The following is a 16301-nucleotide window of genomic DNA, read 5'->3' as shown; positions in this document are numbered from 1 at the left end:
CGCAACACTTACTTGCGGCGTTTGGGAGCCGATATGTTTGGGATCCAAGCCATTTGAGAACCAAGGTACCACTGTATTTCACAATTCACTGAATATCATCTTTGCAGATGGTATTTGGAATCAAATTTTGTAGATCTGTGGGTAAACCACACACAGCAGTCCCTGTGAGTGAGCACATTTATGTGTCCCGAAAGAGAGAGGGTCAGACAGCTGAGACTTTGTAGATGGAGTTCAGCTGTGGTGATGGAAGCTGCCAAAGTTTCTCTGGGGATCTGCCTGCTGATGGAGTGTCTATTTGCTTCCAAAAGGCTCTGCTTATATATCACTTCTAGCCGAAACAGGGCCACTGGGGAACAAGCTGGAGGTATGAGCATACTCATGGAAACCCTAAGTTTTCAAAGTAGGGGGGGAAACCTAAGAAAGTGGAACACCACCACCTTTCATAAAAAAACCACACCAATGAAGACTGGGCATGCCCACTGGCCATATGAAGAAGGGAATGGAGTATGATGGGAAGGGGCATGGATCTGTGGATTCACCGAACAAGAGCATTTTGCACAGCAGAACTTTTTCTCAAATGTTCAAGGAATGGTAAGTCTTCAATGCTACCTCATCCAGAGGGAATTAAGCCCTGTAGGACTGTCCTTGATGTCTTGCCACTTAGGGAAGTGGTGCCATGCACTCATGACAGTTTTTTTGAGGTACTTGGAAAAAACCGTTCAGTGTGGGTGGTAAATGTTTCTAAGGAAATCAGTTCATATTGCATAATTGCCTACCAAGTTTTAAGGAAGTGAGAAGAGAGGTGGTTAAAAGTTACACCAGATACCCTAGTTGGATCCATTGTCCTTCTTTGTTCTCCTTCAGTAGAGTTTCTCCTGTTCTTCCAGCTAGCTAACCATCCCAAATCTGTTTGCCAAAGCCCACGGCCTCCCCTCTGCTTATCTCAGGTGGCATTGCTCTGGACTGCTTAGCTCCCTGAAGAATGGATTATTATCAGTAGTTTCATGAACAGGAACACCACCAGTTGAATTGCTGTCTTAACAAAATGTCCCTTGCCTTCACTTGTTCTAAAATAATAGGACTAAAGGTAGGGGCTGAGTTCAGCAAAGGTGCTTTCTATTTCCAGCCCGTTTTAGTCACTCACACCCTACGCTCAAACACCATTTGGCATACTGGAGTCCTTGACCTAATTTCCCTGTCATCAGAAGGGATAGGCATTGTTCCTGAACCTCATCCACCTTTTGTTGCCTTGGAAACCATGAGAGCTAGCAGTCATATTTGCTAATGGAAGGTCATCTGCCTTCTGAGTTGGACTGGTAGACAGTTTTACTAAAGGCATACTGTGAAAGTCCGCCATTTCAAGGTTCTGTATCGGGTAGAAGAAGAGACTTCAGGAGAAGGGCCAAGATTAACACCAACATTTAGTCTAATCCTAGCCTATATTCAATATTAAATTGGGGTGGGGAGACCCCATTGACCATGAAACATTAGCTGAAGATTCAACTATTCATGCCTACTTCTAATAGACCCATGGCCTTTAAAAAGATGTGATTGAGTCTGGCTCTGGAGCAGTTCTAAGCTTAAATGTTCCTTAATACCAATTTCATTCTATATCTTTTAAGTTTATGAGGCTGCTGTGAGACAGCCTCTATTTAAAGGGCCTATGAAGGGAGAGCAGAAGAGTAGAAGGGGCCATGACTTTGTCCATCGATGGTTATTACCAGTGCTTTTTTTCAAGAAAATAGGTGCTATTTTCAAGAAAATAGGTTCTCACCATGAAGTTGTTGCAGTAACAACAGCTTTGTTCACCACAGGCAGAGGAGTGAAAAACTAGGGCAAGCTGTCTCCCTAGCTGATTTTTGGGTCATCCCTGGTTCTGGTGCAGGTCAAATAAATGTGCCCCTGCCAGTACCAGAGCCAGTGTGGTGTAGTGGTTAAGAGTGGTGGACTCGTAATCTGGTGAACCAGATTCATGTCCCTGCTCCTCCACATGCAGCTGCTGGGTGACCTTGGGCTAGTCACACTTCTCTGAAATCTCTCAGCCTCACTCACCTCACAGAGTGTTTGTTGTGGGGGAGGAAGGGAAGTACGTAAAGGCAAGAAGCAGGCAGGGGAGAGCTGTCCCTCAATGGCACCCAACTGAGAGGTGCCGGAACTGTGTTCCAGCACACTCTGGCTGAAAAAATGCACTGGTTTTTACCTAGGCAGCAGACTGAGCAGGCACATAGGTAACCTGGGTGAGAGGCATTGTCTTTCTTCCTTCCTTCCTTCCTTCCTTCCTTCCTTCCTTCCTTCTTTTTAATTGGATTAGTCCAACACAAAAAGGAGAGAAGCAAGATAAAGAAAAACAGTATACAACAAAAGGTGAGTAAGCACAAACCTTTCAGTTGTGTACCGAGATTGAGCAAAGCAATGGGTCAGTACATCTGGCTGTAAACCAGAGGTTTGGTGGGTAGGATTGCTGCATTACAGGGGGCTGGACAAGATGATCCTCAGGGTGCCTTCCAAATCTACAATTCTATAATTCACAATGTAGGGATTCTTGTCATTTGGAAACATTTAATTTAGGCTTGAAAGACAAATACCCGGAAGAACTAGCAGGTGAGCAATAGGTTCTATTGCTATAAGAGAGAGAGAGAGAGAGAGAGAGAGAGAGAGAGAGAGAGAGAGAGTGTGTGTGTCAGGGAAGACCTTCATCTTGGTACTGGGCATTAGCATCACATTCTCCCATACCCTTCTGGAGAGGCAAGCCATTGCCATAACTGCATTGCCAATACACAAGTCCAGCTTAGTGTCAATGGAGAGGTTGCTGGTTATGGTGGAACCCATGTAGACAAAATTGTCTGTTAGTATAATGCCCAATCAAATGATGTCAAGAGTCATTAATGTTTCCATTTACAGGCAAGCAAAAATCATAAAAATCGGCCAAACAGCTGCAAAATTCTCTGGTTTTTTGTCGTCGTCCCCCCCAACTCTTAGATGGTGCCTGAGTTTTTCCAAGACTGCAATGTGCAGAGCTTCCCTAAGCCAATTATTCACTGTGATGTTTGAGGGATCCTTATACCCCTGGGCCACTATGAGCTGAGCAGCCATTAACAGATAGATAATAAAGAGTTTCAGCACGACAGAGAAGTTACTGCCTTTGAATATAGGTAGGAGGCACAAAGCCAGGTCTGCCTCTACCACATTACCAATAGTAGTGTTAGTTTCTGCTATTACATTGGACCAGAAAGTGCGAACTGATGGGCACAATTACACCAACAGAACTTGTTACCTGGTTTCTAAAAGTGATCCCCATCCATGCAGGCATGAGAAAACAACTGTGAATTATTTTCATTGAATTTTCTGTAATGGTGGTTGAAACTGAAGACAATTGTTTTGAGGGCCAGATCTTACTCTACCTTAACCATATTAATTTCCTCTCCCAGGTCTTGTCCCACAATGGAGTTCACACTGGAGAGCCAGTGTGGTGTAGTGGTTAAGAGCGGTAGACTCGTAATCTGGTGAACCGGGTTCGCGTCTCCTCTCCTCCACATGCAGCTGCTGGGTGACCTTGGGCCAGTCACACTTCTCTGAAGTCTCTCAGCCTCACTCACCTCACAGAGTGTTTGTTGTGGGGGAGGAAGGGAAAGGAGAATGTTAGCCGCTTTGAGACTCCTTCGGGTAGTGATAAAGCGGGATAACAAATCCAAACTACTACTACTACTACTCTTCTTCTTCTTCTTCTTCTTCTTCTTCTTCTTCTTCTTCTTCTTCTTCTTCTTCTTACCACACAATGAAGGATATAAAAAGTTTAAGGTTTTGCATGACTTTCAGGGACTGTCCCCTTTATTTGAGTGGCTGGCAGTGTTAAAATGTGTTCAAAATGCATTTAAAGTGGAGATGAAATCTGGATAATATGCACTGTATTTCTGTTTAAACTGCAAATTTCCAAATTTGCATCTCTACACATCCTCTTCTACATGCAAATTTAGAAATAATGACTATAATTTAAACAGAAATACAATATACCTCCGCCATAGTTAGGAAGTCTACAAAACTGGGCTCTCATTATTATTCTTTTCCAGTTAATGCACTTCCTTGATGATATGAAAGTGGCCTCCGTAGTTATTGCCTGTATAATTCTATTCTTTTTACTGTACTATTCTGCTTTTACGTTTCAGTTCCGTTATTCCTCTTTTAATGTGTTTAAAGAAGAAGAAGAAGAAGTGTTGTATAAACTGCCTTGAAAATGAAAGTTCAGACATAGGCTCTAAATATTTTATAAACATGCAAATAAACCACTTACTGGCTATAGGAAATCAGGTACCTGCACCTTTAGTTGTTTTGGAATACCTTCTCTGTGGGTTGCAAAGATGTTAGGCACATTAGCCAAGCAAAGTGAGGAGCTTTGCAAGCTACAGAGAATATGCTCCAGGACAACCACAGGCACATGTTTCCAATCTCCTGTTCATGTAATCCCTATGGTTCCTTGTTTCTGACTAGGCTACTGACATAACCCCACTTCTACGCATGTTTTCTTATAAGTCAGTCCTACTGAATCTAATGCACACTCAAAGTAAGTGTGCATAGGATCTTATACTTAACCACTGTGATATCTAACAGTAACAGCTAGTGCCCATTAGAACTGGCAGGACAGAAGGCAGAGAGAGTAATAGTAGGTGGAGCCACGGCCAATGACCAGTGTAGCGAACCAGTTCTAGTTCTTCCCTCTTCCTCCTCCTTCCTGCTGATTTATACAAGGGGCAACAGGAAGTTGATGAACAGAAACAGATGCACATATATGCACTCACGAAACCCCACATGGATTCTTGCTAGTCTGCAATGACCGCTCCCCACTTAAAACGGGGGGCGCCCTTTGCGTGGACGCGCGCAGCCCCTAGATCTGAAGCGGCTCCAACAGCATAGGCTTGGCTTTGCCTCCCTCAGGTGAGATACCTAGAGGTCTCCGTCTACCTCAGTCAATTGTCCAATCCCACCTGGGGGAGGTGTTGCCAAGGAGACCAGGCCAGGTAGGGGAGGGATTACCTGCCCACACAATAGATGGAGGATCTTACCTGGGAATCCTCACTTGGTTGACTACTTACATCTTAACAAAGTGTTGACAATGGCTACATAAAAGCAGTTTTTCTTTGGGCACCAATGTGCTTAGTTTGGACCTTTTTAAAATGTGCATACCAGATTAATTGGGTATTAACAGCACAATCCCAGGCATTTTTACTGAGAAGCCTCACTGAGTTCCCATCATAGCTGTCAACCGTCCCTTATTTGGCGGGAAACTCCCTTATCCCAGCGCCGTGTCCCACTGCTGTCCCTTATTGATGATGTCCCTTAAATTTCCTGGGTTTCAAAGGAAGCAGCTCCTCTCCCTCCCTCCCTGCCGGCCAGGGAGGAGGGAGGCTCCAACTGTGTTGCCTGGCTGCCCGGTCCGCCCCCCTCCGGCCTCCTCTCACCAGCCTTGGCCCCCGGGAGCTCCTTCCCGCTGGGACTGGCGGGAGCCTCGGGCCCTTCCGCCACCATCCTCCTCGCGGCCGCCAAACTGAGTGTCTCTGCCTGGGGCCTCCCCTCTGCTCCCACTAGGCCTTACTGTGGCTGCGCCACCAAAGGACCCAGATGAGATGGGCAGCCTGGCACGGCCTATGAATTGCTGAGGAGCCTTGAGAGGAGAGCGAGGGCAACTATAGAGAAAGCAGTTCAGAGAGAGGAGGTGGAGGCGGAGGCGCGGGCAGGTGTTCCAAGGGCTAACCATAGAAAGGGAAAGCGGAGGAAGGACCGCAAGCGCTTTTCCCATAGATTTGTAGTGGTAGACTAGCATAGATGGTCTGATCTGTGAGTTTACTTTGGGCGCTATTTCCCCCCCCCCTTCCTCCCGCCCTGCCTGATGGAACTGAGAGCTGCAGATGGAGCACAAGAGAAAAGATACAGAACTGCAGCAGCATCTTCGTAGCTTGGACTTCGTTTTGCGCGAGAAGTGGCTGCTGCTTGTAGTTATTTAATTGCAGTGTTTCATCAGCTGGTGTCTTGAGCTGCAACCTCTGGAAATTAGGGGCTAAAAACCAGCACTGCTCTCCAAAATTATCTGGTCCCTATTAACTTTGTATTTCAGCTGGTTGAATAAAATCCCTTATTTTGGCTGCTGATCCCTTATTTTCGAGGCTGCTGGTCCCTTATTTTCAAATCTGTAAGTTGACAGCTATGGAAGTTCCCATATAAGCAACAGGACTGCAGCCTGAAACATCGACCAGTAGGTGGCCCTTGAGAACACAGAACAATGTGCAGAATGAACCCACCAGGAGGAGCAATAGCTGTTGATAATGTAATTTTCCAGAACTTCGGGTGAAATTATTGTGGCTACTGCTCACTTCAACCTGCCTACACATCACCTTCTAATGAGAATGACGAGAAGGAACATTTTGTGCTTTTTGACCTCTGGATTATCCCATCTTCATGGCAGGAGAAAGGTGAAACATCTTAAAAGGAGGTTGCTACTATCTAATATCTGTCTGCAGTGGTATGGACAATGGAACCTATGCTGCTGGCCCTGTGGCAGTGTGGTGTAGTGGTTACAGTGCGGGATGAGTAGAACCTGGGAAACACAGGTTGTAAATGTATTTAAGCCTCGGAGGAAATGCAGTTTGAAAAAGCTTTATTCTTACATTTGAAGGTCCAGGATAAATCCAAGATGGAGTGCCAAACACAAAACCATGTTTTGAAGAAGGCAGAGTACACTCATGTTATCCACTCCACAAACACAAAAAGAGAGGCTTGCTTCTGCTAATCTTGTGGCATAGCACTTCGGTTCAGATTCCTGCATCATTTAAGTTAAAACTAAAATCCACAATCAGACCTTCCCCCAAGGCATTATTACTGTGTATCGATGAACAAAAATCCTTAGTGTTCTGGTTATTGTATTGAAATAACCACAAATTTCTCTCTGTGAGACCCTTGATGGCTTACAGGTCATCTTGCTCTACGTCTTTGTCCTTCTCGGCATCCTTTGGCAGTGCAGACCAGGCAGAATCGTTCATGACAGAAGCCAGGTCAGGCGAAAGGGTTAAGTTCCCTCCATGACAAATTTCACTTCCGCATTGCGGCAGCCTGAGTGCACGCCATTGTCCCCAACCCGCTGCCGGAACAGGAAGGGGAAAGCCTTCTTGAAAGATTTGCGGAAGCTGTCTCCCATGAAAGCATAGACAATGGGGTTGAGAGACGAGTTGGCATATGACATGCAATTGGCCCACGTCTTGATCTTGTAGGTCTCATAGTTGGCCTGGAAGTGGCGGTAGAAGCCCTGGAAGAGCAAGTAAAGCTGGATAGGACCCCAGCAAATGGTGAACAGCAGCACAATCACCACCACCATCTTGGAAATCTTGGCCCTCATGGCAGCTGAGCGCTCAGACATATGTTGCACCTGCTGGGACTGAACAGAAAAGTCACAGGTGGTCCACCCAGTGTAAGAGAATAGGAAGAGCCCTGGTGGATCACACCAAAGGCCCATCTAAACCCAGCATCCTTTTCTCAGATTCCTATTGGAAGCCTGAAAACAGGACATGCATGTAACAGCACTCTGCCCACACAGCATTATGAGAGAGGGAGATCCACTTTCTCCATGCCATGCATGATTTTATAAATTTCTATAATGCCCCCACCCCGATCATTTTTTTAAACTGAAAAGCCCCCAGTGTTGTAACCTTTCCTCATAAGGGAGATGCTCCAACCCTTTGATCATTTTAGTTGCCCTTTTTGGAAACTTGCTACACGATAAGAGAATAGGGGAGGAATTTGACGTCCTGCTCTTCTACTTGTTCCATCAGTGAAAGCCTTTCGGCTTAGCAGGTGGAATGACCCCCCTCTCTCCTCCCCACATGCCTTGTCCCAAGGGTTCTCCCGACCCCCCTAATCACCACCCACCAAACAGGAGGCCTGGAGGGGAGGCGGGAAAGCCCCATTATGCAAGTGGAATAATAATAATAATAATAATAATAATAATAATAATAATACCCCACCCATCTGGCTGGGTTTTCCCAGCCACTCTGGGAGGCCTTGAACAAAATGTTTAAAATACAATAAAAATTAAAAATATAATAAAAATCAGTCCTTGTGCAGGACTTATGTTGACAAGCAGGGCCAGATTAAGACCTTTAGAGGCCCTAAGCACTTAAAAGATTTTGGTGCCCCCATATATATCTAATTCAAAATATAAACATGTGAGCCTTGGTGGACCAAGTGGCAGTTTACCAGATTTTAATTTTGTTATATATTTTGTTGTATATCATTAATCTCTATTATTATTATTATTATTATTATTATTATTATTATTATTATTATTTCTTTTTATTCTTGCACAGATATATATGTAATTTTTTCATTTATTGTGGAGGCCATTTTTTCCCCAGCTGCACCATATGGCCCATGGTAAATTCAGCAATGGAAAATTTTTGTCGTGCCCCAAACCCCTTCCCTTGATGCCCTAAGCACATGTGTCTTTCACGTAATGGTTAATCCAGCCCTGTTGACAGGGCTTGTTAGTTGACTCCTCCCCTAGGTGTTTAGTACTTTGCCTGTCTTTCAGCAGTTTGGTATAGATTTCATAGGCCTCCTTTAGAATAGCGAAATTGAAAATTTGCCTGTGACGTATATAGGGTGACAGAGTTGTTAAAGCCTAACAAGAAACAGGGTGACCATTCAATTTCTGTCCACCGACTTACCTGGTAATCATGGTCCATGGGTTCCACCACAGGGCGTCCAAGGCGCTTGAGCATAATAGAGTAGCAAAGGCAGATAGTGAGGAGGGGCAACAGATAGACAGCCAAGAAAGTGTATAGAATGAAGATTCGCTCCTGGCTTTTGCTGGTGAATGCCTCAATACAGTAGGTGCGTAAGCCATACCAGTAGCCGACCTCAGTGCGATGGTACACAGCCATGGGCAATGAGAGAATGAAGGAACCTAGGGGGTCAAAGACACAGATGTCAAGCTCCTATGCAGCGATGCTCCATCTTGTAACCTGCAGAGATCAAAGCAAAACCTACAGAGATCAAAATAACATCAACGAGCAACAATAAACAAACCAGGCCTTATTCGGATACCATGTGATTAAGGCAGATCTTGTTCTTCAGTAAATAGGAGTGGGCCTGTGAAGAAAAGGTGAGACCAGGATTTTGACCGCAACTGAAGTGAACGTTAGAGCCAGTGAAGACACTGGAACCACCAATTCTGCTTATAGCCTGCTTATTTCTTAATGTACTGCAGGGTGTTAATTAACTTCCCAATGTCATTGTGTTTCTGTTATCAATACTGATTTATGAATCTTACACACATGTGTGCTTTAAAGAAATTATGGCAATCTGTATTTTTGGCACCCCATTACTCTCTGACCTCACTGTGTATGATTATTCTCTATAAAAGGTTAAAAAAAGAGAAAGGGTAAAGGACTCCTAGACGGTTAAGTATACCCACATGTAAAAATCCCTGCTAGCAGAAGGTTGCATGTTATGCAAGAGATGAAGTGGACTGTAGCCCATGAAATTAGCTATTTTGGTGAATTAAGAAGTTGGTATTAGCATCTAAGCAAGTACCAACTTCTTCTTTATTGACCAAAGTAAATATGTACACCAAAGAGTCAATAAAGAAGCTGGTTCTTGCTTAGATTCTGAGTGACAAGCCTGATACCAGGAATACCAAACTGGATGGGTTAGGATTTACACTTACCTGGCTCCTCCGTATCAAGCAAGCGCCAGCCCCTTTCTTCCCCATAAATTTGTGTTCATAGACTTTGCTGCCCTCACTCACCAATCCAGATCGCAAAGCTGACTGCCATGGCTACTTGGGGGGTCCGATAACGGAGTGATTGCAGTGGGTACAGTGTGGCGTAGCAGCGGTCCATACTCATTGCCATTAGAGTGATGCACGTAGCCTGCACAGTTACCTGGTGAGAAGAGAAACAACTGGCAAAGGGAGACCATATGATCTGTTCCTTTAGACTCCAACACTCACCTCCACCCCCTTCACGGGAAAGGCACTGTTCCCAAACAGCTGCACACATGTGTACGATATACAGTGCACAGACACTCGCCCTCACTGCAACACACGTAATATCGTAAATCCACTAAAATATCACACATAGATTCTTCCACCATTCAAGCTCACCTGCTGCAAATAGTTGACGAATTTGCACATGAAGTCCCCAAACACCCAGCTGGGGAGGGGATAGAGCGTGGCAGTGAAGGGAACGCAGCACACTAAGAAAATTATGTCAGTGGTAGCCAGGTTTGCTGCAAAAGATACAGAGTCAACATCAGCATGGGACTTAGGCATAATAGGCGTACTGAAGATCACACATGTGTGTGCTTGAATCGGTACTGGCTGCACTGGGAAGTTCCTGTTACTGCCTCCGTTATTAATAACAATCCAGTCAAACGGGAGACATATAAATAATAAAAAGTTTCTTATTAACGTCATCATCATCACCATTACATACAGGAGCAATTTATAAAAGATTTCTGTTTCCTGAGGCATGTAATGGCTGAAAGATACTGCTCCTGGAAGCCTTAAAATGGTATGGAAGTTGGAGCAAGCTTGTTTTCTACTGCTCTTGAGGGTAGGACTTGAGGCAATGGCTTCAAGTTACACGAAAGGAGATTCCGACTAAACATTCGGAAAAACTATCTGGCAGTAAAAGCTGTTAGGCAGTGGAACAGACTCCCACGAGAGGTGGTGGACTGTCCTTCCTTGGAGGTTTTTAAGCAGAGGTTGGGTGGCCATCTGCCATGGATGCTTTGGCCGAGATTCCTGCATTGCAGAGGGTTGGACTCGATTACCCTTGGGTCCCTTCCAGCTCTATGAAAGTTTCTATCATTTGCTGTGGAGACATGTGGTTGTTTTGAAATGTTTTTACTTATGTTATTCACAATTCCTTTGCGTTGTGGATTACTGCTCCAGGCTCTTTTAGGAAGAATTGTGGCACTTAAAAATGAAATGAAATGAAATGAAAAAATAAATAAATAAATAAATAAATAAATAAATAATATTCTGCTTCATGTTGCTCACTGGATGCTCACTGCATCCAGAATTTTGGAATAGTGACATTTCTGATGGAGCCCCTTGAACACTCCAGAATAAAGGAACATTGAGACCAGGGCTGTTGTTGCTAGTTACTCCTGTGGTATCTTTGCACAGTTCCTGTATAAATCTGCTTCCAGAACTGCAAGTGCAGGTGGTGATGGTGTTTTATTTCCTATCAATAACACTTTAAAATTGAGCAATTTGCACCGATGTATCCCTACACATACCAGGATATTTGAGGATATTTGGTGAGCCAACATGACAGTGATGTGGGACTGAGGATTGGAATGATCGTTCTGTGATATTTTGGCAGCAGCAGACAGAGCTGTACTGTAATTTTTTAATAACCGTTTTAATAAAATTAACTAATTAAAAAAAGACTGGGATATTTAATGCACAAAAAATAGGGCTGAGGACTTCCAGGTAACCTGTTTATTGAGCATTCACACTGATTTGTTTGCAGAGAGATTAGACAATCCTGGCTCCTGGGCAGTTAGATGACCTTGCATCAAAGCAAGTGTTATCCCATAAATTTCCCATCACTTTCCTTATTGCAAATAAGTCCAGTCTTTTGGGGAAGCAGATTTGTCGCAAAAGATCACTCAATCATCTTGAACTGTGCAACCTGAAATTGCTAGTACTGTATGTGTCTGAATCTCACCTGAAAAAGTGATAGTGTGAAAGTGCCCTGAGAGCAGGTTGCAGCCAGTAGGATGCAGCTTTTGGTAAAAGAATGTTAGAAAATAGTTTCATTCATGAAAATGGGTCCAGGGTATAATAGGGTAAATCTAGATTAGAAGGAGGAAGACCAATAACAGACCCCAGTAATGACGGAGAATGGGACTGGAAAATAGCTCAGAAGAGGAATAGTATACAACTTCTGTCTAGAGCAGTCACAAAACCATTTTTGATGAGATACAAGCCTTCACACTAATAATGGAAAGCCTAACAATGATTATGAGATGGAAAACAAACTAAACTAGACCATGCAAAATACTGACAGTCTTCACACACTAAGGAAAAGCAGAGGGCAGGGTGGTGGATCGTGGTAATCAGACAAAGAAACACTTTCTGTGCTAAGGACTGCGAGTGGGGATTTCTCATCTAGACTCACAAAGCTATGCTTTGGATGCAGACACTGACCAGCTTCACACATTATATTGGCTGAATCCCTTGGCTAGCTCAAGGAAATTGAAAATGTGAAACCATGGGGAGCTTCCCTTTATACTGTCCTTGTCGAACAGCTGTAGTATGGCTCATCAGGCAGCAAATTTGCATCTCTGTTTAGCTTTTCAAAATATTTTGAAGATGTTTTATCACTTCTCATCTGCTGCCTTAGGGAGGAAGGGTAGGATATAAATGTTTAAACAAACTACTTAAATTAAATTAAAGCTCCAATCAGTCAGTTGTACATGTTTCTCGGGCAGTTTAAACATTTAAGGAAACTGAGCACAAAAGGGAGGGAATCCTCTTGCTCCCAAAAGCATAATGTGCATGTGGTACCTCGGGATAAGAACTTAATTCATTCTGGAGGTCCATTCTTAACCTGAAACTGTTCTGAACCTGAAGCACCACTTTAGCTAATGCGGCCTCCCGCTGCCGCTGTGCCGCCACTGCACAATTTCTGTTCTCATCCTAAAGCAAAGTTCTTAACCCGAGGTACTATTTTTGGGTTAGTGGAGTCTGTAACCTGAAGCGTCTGTAACCTGAAGCATCTGTAACCTGAGGTACCACTGTACTGTGTACCTGTTGCTGTTGTGAATTTGCATCTAGCACTGAGATACCTGTGTGTTTTGCCCCCTCCCCTGGTATCTGTTTAATGGGTAAAATGCTTGCTTTTTAAAAGAACAAGCTTATATATCGGGATGGTGAACCTCCAGCCCTCAAGCCTAATTAAGCCTGTTACTGGTCCCACTTTGGCCCATGAAGCTGTTTCCCTCAGACTATGCCTGCCTGCTCCAAACCTAGAATTGTATGTGGAGGAAGGTAAGGACACGGTTCAAAAGAGACATTCAGGCGCTTAAAGTGAGCTCCCGAGGGTTCCTTTGCATGTTTTCTCAGAACAGAGTCCCACTATATTCAACGCTGAACTCAGTGGGACTTACTTCTAAGTAGACACTATAGCTGTGGCACACAATCTAAATATATTGATAGTACATGGAGAGCTATGAAATTGTGAGAGTTGTTATATCAGGGTGCCAAATTTGTATGATAAATAATGGAAGAAACAGATTAAGTAATATACCAATTTGCAGTATTTTCTATTGGTAAATCAACGTACGTCTTGAAGATAAATTACATCCACAATTATTTTAAAGTTAGAGCAAGTGTACCACAGAGACCTGAAGAGGATAGAGAAGAGTAAAATTCTCTCCCCCTGATAGTAGACCATCACTGGAAGACATCAGAACAAGTTAAATCCCACGAACTGTGCAAGCAGGAGGCTACAGGTCACCATGGACCATAAATGTACTTTTAGAAGCTCTTAGAATTATAAGGATGGAAGGGACCCTAAGGATCATCCAATCCACCCCCCTGCAATGCAGGAATATGCAGTTGCCCCATATGGGGATTGAAATTGAACCTGCAACCTTGGCATTGTCAGCACCATGTTCTAACCAACTGAGATATCCAGCTGGACGAGAATCAGTATAAAATGAAAATAAAAATCGGGATGGATGGGTATTTTAACCATCTGTCTGCGAAATCAGTAAAATGCAATCAAGACTGAATTGTCTTAGCGGTGGGAGGCTGACCAAAAATAGGTAATACTTTATTTACCACACCGGGGGGGAGAACGCATTTCTGGCAAATTCACTATGAGGTTAGTTTTCAACAGTCTTTCCTGTCCTGTTTATGTTATGGAAGAACTGGCGGTAACATTGGGGAAAGGGCTGTGCATACTGGGGATATGAAATATTCCATTAGCAATCCTGGTTAGGATGGATGGGCACTCTCTGGCATAACAGAAGCCTAAAGTCATGTCTGGGCACTGTGACATGTGGCAGGTTGAAGAAGATCAGAGAGGAGAGTTGGAAGAAGTTTTACACTCCTTCTTCTCCCCCAAGACACCTGTCAGCAGTCAAGGTGGTTGTGGGGCAAGCCTAGAGAACAGGAAAGCAAGCAGGCGGGGTTCACTCACCAATGTAGAAGTTGGTGGCTGTGCGCATCTGACGGTGCTTGCTGATGACATAGATGACCAGTGAGTTCCCCACCAGACCAAGCAGCATGATGAGGGCATAGAAGACAGGCACAAGCCAGGCGTCCGTCAGAAATGGGGGTGAGGTGTCCTCCTCTCCACTGCTGTTGAAGATCCACAGCTGCATCCCAACTGGAAGGGCACCATCTGTGCTGGGCCCAACACTGCTAAGCTCCATCAACCAGGGTGTGGTGGGTTCTGCTGTCCCGCTGGACCAGGCCTCGGAAGGTGAAAGCTCAGCCTCCATTCCTGGAGCGAAGGGGAGGACCCACAATAACCCTACCTGTGCAGCCTTCCTTCCTAAGCAACGTGGGTGGGAAGTCTTACTAATTTCTCTGAAAGGCGAGAGAGAGAGACAGAGAGAGAGAGAGAGATGATGTAGCAGGGACTGGAGCAACTACTGATGTCCCAAGGGTGATCAATTTCCTCTTAGCCACAGGAGAGAGGGGTGTGTGACTTGCAAAGTCCTGGCAGAAATAGGGTTGGGTGCCAAATGTAGGGAAAGGAGACAACCCCCGTTAAACTTCAAAGCTTAAGCAGGTCTTTGGGTGGAAGGAAGAAACAATTAAGAAGCTTCCTAAGGTTTCTCCAACCTTTCAGGCTCAGGGGCAGTAGCAAGGTGATGCAGCAATTATTAGAGGCGGGGTTGGCAAAAGAGCATCTTTAGCGCTGGTGGGTTCTCTCTGAGTTGATCCCATTATTCCTGCAATCCTTCTCCTGTGCCAGAACAGAGACCCCCGCACACCCCTTCACCCTCAGAGAGGGTGTGCTGGCAACTCTCTCTCCTTCTCTCGGTCTGCCCTTTCCACTACGCTGGGGGGTCCTGAGCTCCTTCCTGTGCCAACTCCTTCTTTTCCACCCGCCTCCTTTGGCGCAGCATCCTTCCCGGGACTTACCCTGACCGACGCTGGGCTCCGCACCCAAGGAGAGGCACAGCAGGCAAGCTGAACTTGCCGATGAGGGGAGGAAGAGGCGGCTCTGATTGGCTCCCAGGGATGCAGTCCACAAGTGCGCGGGGGAGGCTTGAAGATGCCCAGTCCGGGACGAAGGGAGCGGCAGGCAAGTGCACAGCAGAAAGGATCCACACGATGCGTGCAAGTGTTTGGCAGAAATGAAGAAGACCATCCTCTGTCTCACACGCCGGCTCGGCTGCAACCCCTCCCGCAGAGCGGGAAAGCAGAGGCGAAAAGAGAGCGAGGAGATCAAACGTGGACGCTTAGAAATGTGAGTCTGGCGGACGGGAGCACTCCAGAGGTCTCCCTGAAATTTACTCCGTGAGAACACAGAGGCCACTATTTTCCTGAGATGACCTTGGGTGTTTTCCGTGGTCCTCTTTGTTTTAAATCGAGGAAGGAATCACAAGCCTTACTTCTTTCTACAGAGGTACTGAACTGAACCAACGACTTGCAACGGGTTGACCCTGGGGATCCCCTCCAACTCTACAATTCTATGAATCCATGACACAAAAAACTTTCCCGGTTTTCCTGCATATTTTAATTCTTTGACAATTTGAATGGGACTGTGGGTGGGTGAGTGGGGGGCTGATTTTCCTTTTCAGCATTTCTGAAAACTTTCAGTTAGGGTTGAGCACACTATCCTGCACAATTAAAAAATGAACAAAATCTTTATTTTATTTACAAAAAAAACAACACACCTATAAGTACCTAAAGCTCAAGAAAACCCATTTAAAGAAAAATAAATCCTTGCTGAGTTCCCTGCTCCCTTTTAAATAAATGGCTTGCATTTCAGAAGGACTCAGGTTCAAATCTGGGCACCTCCAAGTGAAAGCACTTCAGCAGTAGGTGATGGGGGGGAACTTCTTCTGCAGATCCTAGATTTCTGCTGACCAGCCTTCCCTAGTCTGTGGCCCTTCCAATGTTGTGGGACTCAAAGTCCCATCAGTTCCAGACAGCATGGCCAGCAGACAGGAATTATGGGAGTTGCAGTCCAAAACGTCTAGAGGACACCAGGTTGGGGAAGATAGGTGTAGATAGACAGTACTGAGCAACATGGACAAATGTTGGCTCCTTTCCTAGTAAT

General features: G+C 44.9%; 1 protein-coding gene across 3 annotated transcripts; it reads right to left on the bottom strand.

Moving 5' to 3' along the window:
- Nucleotides 1–6629: 6629 nt before the first annotated feature.
- LOC309336138 (G-protein coupled receptor 54-like) lies at nucleotides 6630–15767 on the bottom strand. 3 transcript variants are annotated; one of them, XM_081851612.1, is made up of 6 exons: nucleotides 15158–15767; nucleotides 14205–14596; nucleotides 10148–10272; nucleotides 9791–9926; nucleotides 8709–8947; nucleotides 6630–7291 (listed from the first exon to the last, which is right to left on the bottom strand). In XM_081851612.1, exons 2-6 carry the CDS (start codon nucleotides 14506–14508, stop codon nucleotides 7055–7057), a joined length of 1041 nt encoding a protein of 346 aa, XP_081707738.1. In that variant the 5' UTR covers nucleotides 14509–14596; nucleotides 15158–15767; the 3' UTR covers nucleotides 6630–7054. The 3 variants fall into 3 exon arrangements, with proteins under 3 accessions (XP_081707738.1, XP_081707736.1, XP_081707737.1); XM_081851610.1 differs by having other exon boundaries at nucleotides 6630–7420; nucleotides 15158–15758; XM_081851611.1 differs by lacking the exon at nucleotides 15158–15767 and adding an exon at nucleotides 14855–14999 and having other exon boundaries at nucleotides 6630–7420.
- Nucleotides 15768–16301: the final 534 nt, after the last annotated feature.

This window comes from Podarcis erhardii (assembly GCF_964252035.2).
Source record: "Podarcis erhardii genome assembly, chromosome: 2".
Classification (NCBI taxonomy): Eukaryota; Metazoa; Chordata; class Lepidosauria; order Squamata; family Lacertidae; genus Podarcis; species Podarcis erhardii.
This window is presented reverse-complemented; position numbering and strand designations above follow the sequence as displayed.